The sequence below is a fragment of the Trachypithecus francoisi genome, unplaced genomic scaffold, assembly GCF_009764315.1.
Source record: "Trachypithecus francoisi isolate TF-2019V2 unplaced genomic scaffold, Tfra_2.0 Lachesis_group13, whole genome shotgun sequence".
Classification (NCBI taxonomy): Eukaryota; Metazoa; Chordata; class Mammalia; order Primates; family Cercopithecidae; genus Trachypithecus; species Trachypithecus francoisi.
Genome location: NW_022681458.1, coordinates 14,074,102 through 14,087,455, shown reverse-complemented (window position 1 = coordinate 14,087,455; position 13,354 = coordinate 14,074,102). Strand labels below are relative to the sequence as shown.

Here is a 13,354-nt window from a genome sequence, read left to right as displayed (position 1 = left end):
TGTTTGCACACACATACTCATTCGGAGCAGAAGCTGTTTGCCACTCACAGGTCTGACTTCTGTCTGTTTCAGATAACTATGGAATAACATCTTTGGACTCAACAGGGCACAGGCAAGCAAGCAGAAATCAGGATGTGAATGTGCCAGATAGCATTTGGTGCCTCACTTTAGACACCAACACAAACATCTCAAATATGCATTATAGAATTTTCCTGGTACGGTGCAAAGCATGGTCTATTGTTACTCCAGAATTACTAGAAAAAGGATTATATGATTGATTTTTCCAGAATATTTTATTTTCCCAAAGAAGGTTAAGGATAGAAGGTGGTAGAGTTTTTTTTTTTTTTTTTTTTTTTAATGCATCCAACACATAGGAGAATTTTATTGTAAAGCCCTTTTTAAAAATGAAAATTCTAGTTGGACATCAATTTTCTTCAGAGCAAACATTATTTATTCTACTCTATAAAAAGAAACCTAAACAAATTAAGATGACAAGTAAGAAAAACTTACTCTCTTCATCTCCTTTAAAACCAAAATTTTAGTTCTGCTGGGCTTGTTTCCTTCAAATTCTCATTATTTTACCAATGAGGCACTTTATAATACAAATGCTTAAAGTGTTGAGGGATTTTGACTCCCAAAAACATCATTTGATATAACAAGATTTGTACTGTTGACATTCACATACACAATTAAATCTTCTAGTGAATGATGAAAATAAATGTTGAAATAAATACTGCTAAAATAAATGCTTTTTATAACATATCACCTAAAATCTTCATTTCAGTGTTCATATACTTTTTTCTTGTTCTACAAAATAGAGAATGATATGGATCGAATATTGGAAACAGAATTAAGAAGACTATGAACACATGATAAACAAATACCTATCAATAGGAAACCAGCACACAGATTAATTTCTTATGAATTGACACAAATTAAGAAAAATCAATGCTTTGAAAAGCTTATTCTGTGGAGCATAGATAAAATTCACAAGACAATCAGTTTGTCAGAGTAAAATGTTTCCAAATGCTGGAAACTTCTGTATTGCCAACTCATCACATTATTTGCAAACTGTACTCCTCTCTTCTACCCACAATCATGACCACCAGAAAACAGGATCAACAGAATGAAGGGCAGGCTAATTTCCTATTACAAATGTTTTTCATTTTCAATATGGCATTAGCCACAGAAGACCTAAAGCCAACTTTCAGCATTTACTGTGGTATCTACTCTTGAACTTAAAGGCACACAACAAATACCCTAAAAGTGGAGGGTATACAGTTTAGCCCTTCTATTCAATGCAAAACAAAACAAAACATATTAAGGCATGTTCCTGACTTAGTATGCATTCTTCTCAACAAATAAAAGTTATTTTACAGAAGATGTATAGTAGCCCCCAAATGATATCTGTAATGTCTCAGTGCAAGAAGAGGTAACTGTAAGGCAGACATCCTAGGATGAACTCCCATAACTCATAATCATGGGTCCCAGACACATGCAGAGTTTCCTGCATATCCTGTATGAGAGAGGCCAGGCCCGTGGGATGGTGGGTTGGTATGTGAATAATATTTCACAAATCCTGGTACAGGAACAAAAGGACAACGTAACCCGTAATTACTTTGAGAGATCATAAAAATAGATAAGCACTTCTCTCTAAACACGTATTTCTAAAAAGCTCTTACTCCTTATCTTTTTAGGGCAGGATGAATAGAAATCAATGTTTCCCGCTGCTGTTTATGTTGCCTTGGTATTATGAAATCACAGAACGAAAGTACAGAGAACAACTCGATAAGATCACCCTTAAGGGCTCCCAGAAACTATCTTAAAGGAAGGGTTTAGCCCAGAAACTATCTTAAAGAATAGTTAATATTTTCTGTAGAACGGTCCCTGTAGGGGCTGACTTAAATATATAGTGAAAAGACAACTTCAACAAACCAATCAAGCTTCTTATGTAGGAACTTTACAAACCTCAGAACTGGCATAGGATATACGTTTTAAAAATATGGCAGTAACTCCTTCACTTGGAAATTCTCAAACGAAAAAGCCCTCCTGTGGCTGCTCCTACATGTTTGTTTGACTCTCTGCCAGATGTCAGTGTGGGGTGAGCATCTTGTGTACCCTGAGAATGTAAGCGCATTCTCCCTGAGGAAGCAGTGGGAAAGAACAGGAAGGGGCAGAGGCGAAGAACAGAATTGAAGCACAAGGTTAAAAACAGTTTTGTCTTCTGACTTTGTCACCATGAAACGCACCTGCTATGATGTCCAGTTGAGCTACTGAAGGTCCTCTGGCTGCTTCTGGAAACTGATGCTGGCATAGGCGCTTAAATCCTCACTTGAGCGGCGGCGGGTGGAGCTGCTCTCACTGCTACCCAGGGGTTGATGAGGAGGTGGGGGTGGGGGAGGCTGCGGTTGAGGGGTGCACTCCTGAGGGCGCTGTTTGAAATCCTTGACCAAATCCAGATCTATGTAGTTAAGACCATTCTCCAAACCCCCAGCAGCCCCACACAGTTGGGCTGGCTCCTTGGGGGCTCCCCCAAGTTCCCCAGGCCTCAGCCACACATTCTCAAAGGAAGCAGAGCTGTGGCGTTTCACATCCTCGCTGCTGCTGCTGCCGCCACCGCCCCCTATTGCTGTCCCGGCTCCAAAGGGCACTGTGTTGCCCACCCGGGTGGCACTGGGTGTTGAGGAGAAGGTCTCAGAGCTATGCCTCCTCCGGCACCCTTGTGGGTCTGCACGGATCACTTTGGCACTCTGGTTGCGGTTAGGACTGAGGTTCACCCGGGTGAAGGCGCTCATGCCCCCAGGTCCTTGTGGGCCCCCCAGCAGGGATGAGTGGGCAGCCAGCTCTGCTGCCCCTTGAGGCCCAGTGGGGGAAGCAGAGGCTGCTGAGGATGAGGAGGCAGCAGCCATGGTGGCCCTGGGCAGGCTCACCTCCTCTGCAGCAATGCCTGTCCGCATGTCAGCATAGCTTACAGGGGCAATTGGCGAGGTGTCCACATAGCTCTGGCGGGGACAACTCATCTGCATGGTCATATAGTCACCCCGGCTGCTGGGCACTGCCCGGGTAGGCCTGCAAATGCTAGCAGCCCCGGGAGGTGCGGGGCCCAGTCTGCCCATCTCGACCCCAGTGCTCTCCTGCCAGGCTGCCCTCCGGCCCGGCCCCAGGTCCATCTTCATGTACTCCTCAGTGCCAGTCTCTTCCTCTCTGGGAGCTGGCTGGAGCTGGGATGGACACCTGACAGAAGGTGAGCTACGGGAAGCCACCGGGCCAGACAAGTAGCCAGGCTGATCACTCCCAAATTCAATATTCACATATTCCCCTGGGCTCTTGGGCTCCGGAGGGTGCAGCAGGGGCTGCTGTTGCTGCTGCTGCTGCTGCTCTCGGGCCCGAGGTAAGGTGCTGGCCTTGGGATCCCCCAGGGACAGCCTTGTAGGCCGGGCCAGGCGGCTATTGGTCTGAGCAGATGTGTCCACCTTTCGAGGCAGATGGGGCTGCAGAACCTGATGGTGGGGATGTGGAAGGCTGGGCTCCAGCCTAGCCCCACAGTATCCACCACCCAGGCTGTCGCTGCTGGTGGAGGAGGAAGAATCATCCGCTGCTGCAGCATAGAGAAGGCGACCAGAGCTAGTGGAAAGGCGAGGTGCTGATGCCGGGCACCCTCCTCCAGCTCCCCGGGGCGCTGGGTGTGCTTAAAGGATCTTGGCAATGAGTAGTACGAGAGGACTGGCTTGTGCTGGGGGTCCTCAGGGCCACAGTAGCAGTCGGAGGGGCTGCTGGTGTTGGAGTCCCCCACTGGTGACATGTTCATGTAGTCACCTGTGCAAGGTAAGAGCTTGCCACCGCTGCTCTCCACTGGGGGTTTGGGGTGAGGCAAGGCATGAGAGTGGTGGCCCCCTACCCCGTTTGTCCACAGCTTTCCATAGCTGCTCCCGGAAGGGATGGCACTGCTGCTGCTGCTGCTGGGGCCACCTCCAATGTCAGGAGAGCAGCCACCGCTGGGGGACATCATCATGTAGCCATTGGGGTCCACTCTCTGGGGATGGCGTCTGATGGGATTGATGATCTGCTGTGGGGCAGACACGCTCTTGGGGCTCATGGGCATATAGTCTCCACTGCCCTTTCGGCTGCTGGGCACTGGGGCCACCCCTGGGGACATGGGCATGTAGCCATCATCAGTGTGGAGGGTAGAGCTGTCTGGGCGGTGGTGGCCCCCCCGACGCTCCAAGGGGTGCATTTCCAGACCCTCCTCTGGGTAGGAGTGGGTGGGCACGAAGGCAGAGTGCCTGTGTCCCGGCAGTCGGCCTCCACTGCCACCTCCTGGTGGGTAGGCAGGCATCATCTCTGTATACTCCTCAATGGAAGCCACTGAGGACTGGGACGGGGTCTTCTGGTGGGTAATGGTAGGGGATGTGCCTGCAGAGTGAGTTCTCTTTCGGAAGCGATTATCCAGATCCGCAGCACTGGATGCTTCATCCCCAGCCAAGGCTGGACTCGTGCCCAAGCCTGTTCCTGGGGTGTGGCGGTGGCCATTGCCACCCCGAGACAAAATGTAGTGACCGTTGGGGGCGGTCAGGGTGGAGGGCCCCTTGCCGCCCATGCAGATATAGTTGCTTAGCTCCTCCTCACCGCGGGCTGGTGGGGTGTGGCCCAGGGAATCCGGAGTGACACTGCGGAAGGAACTCCGGAAATCGCAGGGACTGGAGCCATACTCATCTGAGGAGATGAAACCGCCATCGCTGGGGGAACCAGACACCGAAGCACTAGATCGCCGTGGGAAGAGACAATCCGAGGTGGAGCCATGGCCACTGGTGCTGCTGGACGACAGACTGACGGGGCTGGTGGCCGAAGGCGAGCAGCGGGAAGCTGGCATGGGGATGGAGCGGCTGTGGTTGAGCGGGGGGTGCAGCCGGGCGCTGCCCCGATGCCGGTGGGCGTGGGTTCTGTTGGTGCTCGGACTCACAGGGCTGCCATCCACCGAGGCTGGGCGGGACATGGTGCCTTCGCCGTCACTGGAGGCGCGGACGCGGAAGGAGCCTGGCTTCCCGCCCACCATGCTGGCCGGGGAGGTGGCGGTGATGCTCTCAGTGCGAGATCGGCGGGTCAGCCCCACCTGGCTGGGCGGGGGGTTGTTGAGATGGTGCCGGCGCAGGGGGACGCTGATGGGGTTGGAGCAGTTGGATGAGGACTGGCTCTTGCTGCGAGGGCGGAACTCATCGCTCATAGCCCGCATGGCCTCCAGGATGGTCTCGTGCATGTTCTGGGCCACTACGGAGTCATCCACCTGCATCCAGAACTCCCCGGGCCCCGTCACGGCAGAACGGCCCACCTCGATGAAGAAGAAGTTCTCCGAGTGGCCGCAGCGCCTGATGTTCATTAGCTGCAGCACCACGGCGGCTGCCTCCGAGTTCAGCTTCACGAAGCTGATGGTCTTGCTGGTCAGGCAGAGGCGGTAGATACCAATCAGGTTCTTTGTCTGACCCAGGCCCTTGGGCTTCAGGATCACCTGCCAGACCTCTTTGAACGCGGGTCCTGGGGGCACGTCACCGTAGCTCAAGTCCTCCCCGGCCTCACCAAGGCCGGAGCTGCCGCTGCAGCTGCCCCCACCACCTCCCGCCCCGAGGGCCGCAGCTCCGTCGTGGTGACCCTTGGCACGGTTGTGTAGCTGTAGGAGAGCCTGGTACCAGCTGTCTTGCTCCGCCTCGCTGTCCGCCGCAATGGCAAAGTGCTCGTCCCGGGTGTAGAGAGCCACCAGGTGCTTGTTCTTGGAGTCAGCCCGCTTGTTGATGTTGAAGCAGCTCTCAAGGGGGATCGAGCGTTTGGGGGCGCTCGACTTGTGCCGCCACTTCTTCTCGTTCTCGTAGTACTCGAGGCGCGCCGGGCCCCCAGCCTCGCTGGCCGCGCGCAGTACGAAGAAGCGTTTGTGCATGCTCTTGGGTTTGCGCAGGTAGCCCACCTTGCGCACGTCCGAGAAGCCATCGCTCTCCGGAGGGCTCGCCATGCTGCTGCCGCCACCACCGCCGCTGAGCAGAGGGAGGCGCCGAAAAACAACCGGGTGGGGGGCGGAGGCTCCTCGCTGCGGCCCCGCACATGCAAACAGGGCTGGAGCCAGCAGAAACCCCGACTCCGAAATCCACGCCGCCACCCGTGCCGGGGAAGGGCTGCTGAAGGAGGACGCAGCTGCTGAGCCAAGGAGAGAGCCCGACCGGAGTTTTCGGGCGCTTCACGCCCGGCGGGGAGGCAGTGCGTCCGGGGTGAGGGCAGCCCCGATTCTCCGAGAGCCAAGTCTCCTCTCAGCCGCCGCCGCCACCAGGAAAGAGCGAAGATGCATCTCTCGTGGCCCCAGCTGGAGTCCGGCGCGGGGAGGCGACAGTCGGGGGTCTCTGCGGTGCCCCTCCAGGAGCGCGCGCGCGCCTTCCCTCCTGAGTTCCCCTCTGGAAGTAGCGATTCCCGAGGCAAATTAAATATCCTTGGGCAGGGGGAGGCGGGTTGCCAAGTCCCAACGTTGCACGGGGTTCTCCCTCCTCCTCCTTCGCCTCCTCCCACCCCCCAACCGTCCCAGCCGCCACCAGCCGCCCAAATACCAGCTCAATCGCAGAGACCGCGGCGCTGCGGCTGTTGCTGCTGCTGCTGCTGCTGCTGCCGCCGCCCGCGGGCGCGTCCTCTGCAGCCCCCATTCGGGCCCATCTCGGCGGGCGGAGAAAGTGGCTTTTCCATGCGAAACGCTACCGGGCAGCCAGTGCAGCTGGGGACCGACCGGAGGGACAGGCTCATCCCTGCCCCTCGCCCCAGTAGGCAGGGGAGGAGAGGAGGGGACAAGGGCGAGAGGCGATGGGGGAGGTTTTGAAGGGTTCGGGGAAGACGCCTGTTCCTAGGGAGGCGCTGCCGCTGCAGTTACTTCTCCCCTCCTCCCTCCTCCTCCTCCTCCTCCTCGGAGAGTTGCCGAGAGCCCCAACCAAAACAAGCGGCGGCGTCTGGCTCTGCGCGCCGGCCCCCTCCGACCGCGCCGCCGTCTCACTCGGAGGAGAAAAACACGTGACGGAGCCTCCGCGCTCGGCAGCCGGGCAGCCGCCGCCGCCGGGAGGCTCCCGCCCGGGTCTCTACATTCCGGGCCGAACCCGCCCCGCGCCCGCCCCTCTCCGCCCCCCAGCCGTACTGCAGCGGCGCCCGCACCGAGCCCCGGCGCAGCGCTAGGACAGCGCCCCTGCGCGGCCGCCAGCCCCGGCGCAGCGCCTCCCTCACCGCGCGCCACCCAGGGCGCCCCCGGCCCGCAGGAATCCCCGCGGTGGGCGCGGGCGGGGGTGTTTGGGTGGCTACCCGAAAGCACGAGGGGAGTCTGGGAAAACGGGAGGGGGCGAGCTCGAGAAGACGCAGGAGTGAGGGTGGGGGGCAACGCGGGGGGGGGCACTGCGGCTACAGAGCCCCGAGTGGGAGACCGGGGGAAGGCGGGGGCGCGGGAGCTGGGCTGCCTCTTACCTAGCAGGTAAGACTTACCCACGGGAGGGAGGTTTCTAGTCAAGGCTGTTTCTCCCAGGAAATTAAAAAGCTACATTTCGGCTTCAGGGCGATAGGCCGTGGTGAGGGGATCTGTATTTTTGTAAGGTTTTCTAAAGGACTTCTGGGCCAGCCCTCCACCTTGGGATCCCCAGATTTGCTGCCGTGAGGTACCTGGAAGGCACAGAGGAACGCCGAAGGGCAGTGACTCGGGGCAGTTATGGTCACTGCAAAAGGAGAACAGGGATCCCCAGGAAGTGTCTCACATCCGGCGCTTGGGATTAGCTGCTGATCAATTAGGGAGAAAATGTAAATATCACCTTTTCTTCTGCTCCCCTTGCCCATCCGAGTGAGGGGGGGATTCACACATAAGGCTGAGGGCATGGGGGAGGGGAAATGAGAGGTCCCTTATCATATTCCGAAGTCTATCTGTGACTTTAAAAAACTGTTAGGGACCTTCAGAGGGTTCATAAGGCCAAAACCCTACTGTGCAAATATTGGCTGAAATGTTTTTTTCACACACAGCTCCCACACCCATTGAACCACCCTATAAATTTTTAACCTTGACCTCAAGGATAATAGGGAGAAAACAAGGATGGTGCCAGCTCAACTGTACAGGAAAATGGGTACTTCATGAATGGACCAGATCAGCAGCCTGGGTCTACTTGAAGCGCTCCTTTCAGGGTCACCTTGCGGTATCAGTCTCCCCACAAGCAAATGTTCCCCAAAGTTTTTTTATTTTTTAAGCTGACCTGTAAACAAGCAGTTTGTCCCTGCTTGCTCCCCTGGCACTAAGGACCCACAGAGATGTCACTCGGTTTAATGCTGTCTCATTTTGATGCCCGGCCCGTTTGGGGTTGCCGCCCCTTTACTACGCCGGGACCCTCCTCGGCCTCGGGCTCCCAGGCACTGCAGGATGCCGGCGGGGCACTCAGCAGTCTAGGCGCTGGGCATGCTCAGTGGCCCGGACCCACCGGGCCGCGGGGGAGCGCGCCTCGGCCCAATGCGGGCTGAGGGGCGGGGCGAGTTTCCCTGGGCGGCCTGCTGATTGGTGGGATGGCCTGTTTTTCAAGCCTTGCACTGCAGAGGGAAGGTGGGGGAGAAGGGTTGAGGGTACCAAGGTAGGTTGCAAAGCGTAGTAAAAAAAGAAAAAGAAAAAGAAGAAGATGATGATGAAGGAGAAAAAGAACCATAAGCGCCATTCAGAGGCGTGCGTTACGTAAATTAGGGGGATTGGGCATCTGCAGAGGGGCTCCTCCCTACCCAAGCCTGGGAGCCTCTCGTTTCTCCTCTCCCCTTCCTGTTCCCGGTCGTCCTGCAGCCTCATCTAAACCTGGTTAATCTATAATTTGAGTACACATGTTGAATTGAAAGCCCTCCCTCCTTTTCCTCTGACAGCTTGGTGATGTGGGCACACGTGCCCACTATAGCAAGGCTATTAATAGCAGATATTTGGAAATGGAAACGAGGCGGCACTCACAGTGACCGAAATTCTGGGGGTATAGAGTGCCTTACGGAGGGTGGGGCAGGGAGGTGCAGAATAAAGACACCTGAAGTTGGTGGAAAAGTGTAACTGTGTGCCTGCTTTTACCCTAGACAAGAAAAAAGAGAGATGATAAAAGGGTTGTTTACTAGTAAAAATGTAATCCAGATAAGGCCAAAGGGCTTTTTACAGGTTTGATGTTTAGCGCTGCGATGGGGGTAGTGGAGTATTTAACGTTTTGTAAGACAACAAATCAAATCCATACACATTTACTTTTCAAATGGGCCCGATCCCTACCTTCGTCCCTCCAAACCCCTCCCCACAACCAACCAAAAAAAAGCTAAATAAAGGTACTGTACCTCTATGGGGGAAAAAATACTCTTTTCTGGAAGGAGAGGAGGGTTGGAAAATTTATTTGTATGTATTTTACAATTATCTTCATAGGAAGGATTTTGATCATAAAAAGCTAATTATGATAATAAACCTTTTAAAAAATATATCTCTCAGTGTTAAAGCATTTCTGCTTTAAAAAACACAATTTCAGTTGCTAAATATTCGATAAAATTATAAAATAAACCGCACTGCTGTGACAAATTATGTTCAGACCCATGGGGTTTCCTATGGAAGATAATCACTGATCATAGGATATTAGTGCCATTTTTCTACTTGCTGATGTTTTACTACCAATTTAAAGGTAGTTAATATTTGTTATAATTATACTACAGTAAATTCAATTGTTCTCTACATTTTTTTAAATTAATGGGCTAACTGGAAATGCATTTGCATTTGGTTCATGTAATATATAGAATAGAAAGAGACGCGTTTATGGCAACTCACTGAAGTGATGCTGAGCAGGTATGAATATTATTCTGTCACCTAAGCTAAATTAGTCTTTTGGTGTATTGTAATGAAATACACTGTATGGAAAATTTACTCCTCACTGAAAATTCACGGAACAGAACAAGCTGTTACCAAAATCTGTTGCTCGATGCTGCCATCTATAGGAGAGTTAGAGCCGATATGCGTAATATGCTAAGGTGCATTTTAAAAGAGGGCTAAAATAGTGATTCATCACAACATTGCAACAGCTATGTTGATGTCACTAATACAATACTAATTAAAGGAGTTAAGAGTTTACATGCTATGGATGCACTTTGGGGCAATACCTCTACAACTAGCTTTAAAATTGAATTATTGGTTTATGTATGATACTACCAGGAAAATAATGCAAAATTTATAGATTAGTACATATATCTGTAAAGGGCTTGAGTTGGGTAGATGTAAAACTAAACATTTCAAAATTATAAAACACTGCTTGTATCAAAACATATGTTTTCCTTAAGATGTATGGGTCATAACTGGAGGAGCTATTTAAATACTGGCATCTCTTAGAATTAATTTTGGCAATTTAGAACACGGCTTGAAGGACAACTGAATGTGGATTTTCTCACTTTAAGATGTATTTTTATTTTAAGATGGCTCAATAGTAACAAGCATTTGAATGCCTACTCTGCAAGGCAATATGAAATACATAAAAAGACAGCTTCTTACAGCTTTGATGGAATAAGAGAGTACAAAATAATAATTGATGACTAAAATGTGTGTGTGTGTGAGAGCGAGAGATGTCAGATAACAAACAATTGGTATTTACTTTCATGATGGAAGAAATAACTAACTAAATTTTTACAGAAGAGAGGAGCCTTAAGCTTGAACTTGAAATGGGCTATAACTCAGATACATGGCACTTTTTTTCCCACTCAAGTATTTTGGAACACCTACTTGCGTTAGGCACTAGGCTGGACACTGAGGATTTAGATATCAAAGACGTGCTGCCCACAGGAAACTTACATTGAAAATGGCAGATGAACACAAGTACAGAGCACTATGATCTCTTTTGTGCAAAAAATAGGCACAGGGCAAATGAGATCACATAACAACCAATTGCCTTCTGACATAAACATTATTAGTCACAGACAGTACAATTTGGGAGTCTGAAAGGTGCCTCTTCCCTTAAAAACTTTGTTTTCTCATGTAATTAAAATCTTTCATCTCTTTTATTTAAAAAATATAAAATAGGCCAATTAAAAGTGAGCTGAAAAGTCACACTTGGCTTGTAAACGGCTAGATCAGGGTTTCTCAAACCCTAGGATCTTGTTAAAATGCAGAGTCTGGTTAAATGCAGAAGGTCAAGGGCAGGCTGAGGCATTGCATTTTTAGCATACTCTAGGTGGTGCTGATTCTGCTGGGTAAGTAGCATAGTTCCAGCGACTGATGCTTAATTGAAAGACACAATAATTTGGTACTGCGATATGCAAGCAAGGCACTTATACTTTAGTATTACATACATGTACAAAGAGAACAATAGCAAGAAAAATTCTACTTAACTGAGGCATCATTGTGTTTGGGCTTCTCTCTTTTCAATAACAGGTATCAAATCTTTCTGGTAAGCATGGAGAGTTATTATCAAACAGTTGTGTTAAGTGTTTTCCAAGGTGTAATTAAAAATAGAGATTTCTTACCTCATCCCAGTCCTACTGAACCAAAATCTCTTAGCGATATATGGGCCCCCCTGCATTCACAGTTTAAGCAGCATTACAAGAGATTATTATTTACATTAAAATTTAAGAATCATTGGCTTAAATACAAAGAAAAATATTGTAATTATATACTTCCAGAATTGGCAAATGCATAGCCTTAACCAGTCAACAAAGATCTTCACCTGTGAACTGTTTACTACAGCTGAGTGGAGCAGGCAATGACCCAAACCTGCATGAATCTCCCAATATGAATTGATTTTCCTTTGAAGAAAATCAATTACTGGCAATCAGCTAGTGAGAATCCAGTCTTGCTCTCATCTTGATTTCATCCCTCGTCTATTCTAGAGAACTGAGGGAAAATAAATGCACCAAGAACTAACATGGGATTTCGGAAAGACAGTAATGCCCTCAGCAGATGATTTCAAAACATTTGCTGTTTGGGGAGCAAATAAAGCATGAAATAAACAGATGGATGGGGTTGGAGGAAAGGAGGGAGGTGAAAACTCAATGCCACTGTTTAATTCTTTCACTTCAGAAATTCTAGTGATTAATTGGTGATTTTGGGGGCGGTGGGGAGAATCCATAAGTGATATTTGTCTAAAAAACTTGGTTCTGGTCCAGGCATGGTAGCTCATGCTTGTCATCCCAGCAATTTGGGAGGCAGAGGGAGAAAGAACCTTGAGCCCAGGAGTTCAAGGTTGCTGTGAGCTATGATCATGCCACTGCACTCTAGCCTGGGTGACACAGTGAGACTTTGTCTCTAAATATAAATAAAAAGACGACTAGCTTTTCCTTTTTTAATTTTCTTGATTTCCTTAACTATTATATTTTCATTTTCTTTTACAGTCTTGTTTGATAAGAATCAGGGGTCTGCCAATTTGTTATCTTAGACAATGCTAGTAATGTTTTTGGTCATTTAATCCAGAGAAAGAACCTCCAGCTTTCCCTTTCTTCCTCCCTCCCTCCCTCCCTCCCTCCCTCCCTCCCTTCTTTCTTTCTTTCTTTCTTTCTTTCTTTCTCTTTCTTTCTTTCTTTCTTTCTTTCTTTCTTTCTTTCTTTCTTTCTCTCTCTCTCTCTCTCTTTCTTTCTTTCATTTTTTTTTGAGGCAGAGTCTCACGTCTCACTCTGTCACCCAGGCTGGGGTTCTGTGGCACCATCTCGGCTCACTGCAACCTCCGCCTCCCAGGTTGAGGCAATTCTCCTGCCTCAGTCTCCTGAGTAGCTGGGATTACAGGCATGCGTCACCACACCCAGCTAAATTTTGTATGTTTAGTAGATACGCGGTTTCACCATGTTGGCCTGGCTGGTCTTGAACTCCTGACCTCAGGTAACCCACCCGTCTTGGCCTCCCAAAGTGCTGGGATTACAGGTGCGAGCCATGATGCCCAGCCACTGTTTCTTATATTTGAAGAGCCAAGTGTTACATCTAGAGAAGCACATGCTTAGAAAGATTTGCAGACTTTACAACACCTTTTGCTGGTTTTGCCCCCTTCTTTATCTTAAATTTGTCTTTTTGGTGCAGTGCCCTCTAAACTTTCTAAATTTATATTTATATTTAAAGTCTAAAGTTTGATAGCCCAAAAATGTCTTCACAGTAATCCCTCAACTACATTTGTTTATTTTTTAATGTGAATTTCAGTAATGAAGAATGTCTCATGTCCTCTATTCAGTGGGCAGGATCTAGAGGTAGAGCTAGTTGGTTTTACTGTGGTTGTACTAACAAAGAATTGCTGGGTCACCATGTCCCCCTCATTCTTCTCACATCCCCTCCTCAATTGCAAGGCGAATAATCATCTCTTTTTCTCAGTAATGATGGATGTCCCATGCTCTCTATTCACTTGGC

At 49.7% G+C, this 13,354-nt stretch overlaps 1 protein-coding gene across 1 annotated transcript in view; it reads right to left on the bottom strand.

Annotated features, from left to right (window-relative positions):
* IRS1 (insulin receptor substrate 1) overlaps nt 1-6,153 on the bottom strand; it is a 66,693-nt gene extending 60,540 nt beyond the window's left edge. Inside the window, 2 exon segments of the mRNA XM_033230038.1 lie at nt 2,250-3,640; nt 3,643-6,153. Of these exon segments, the coding sequence (XP_033085929.1) occupies nt 2,271-3,640; nt 3,643-5,998 (3,726 nt within the window). The 5' untranslated portion in view covers nt 5,999-6,153 and the 3' untranslated portion in view covers nt 2,250-2,270.
* Nucleotides 6,154-13,354: the final 7,201 nt, after the last annotated feature.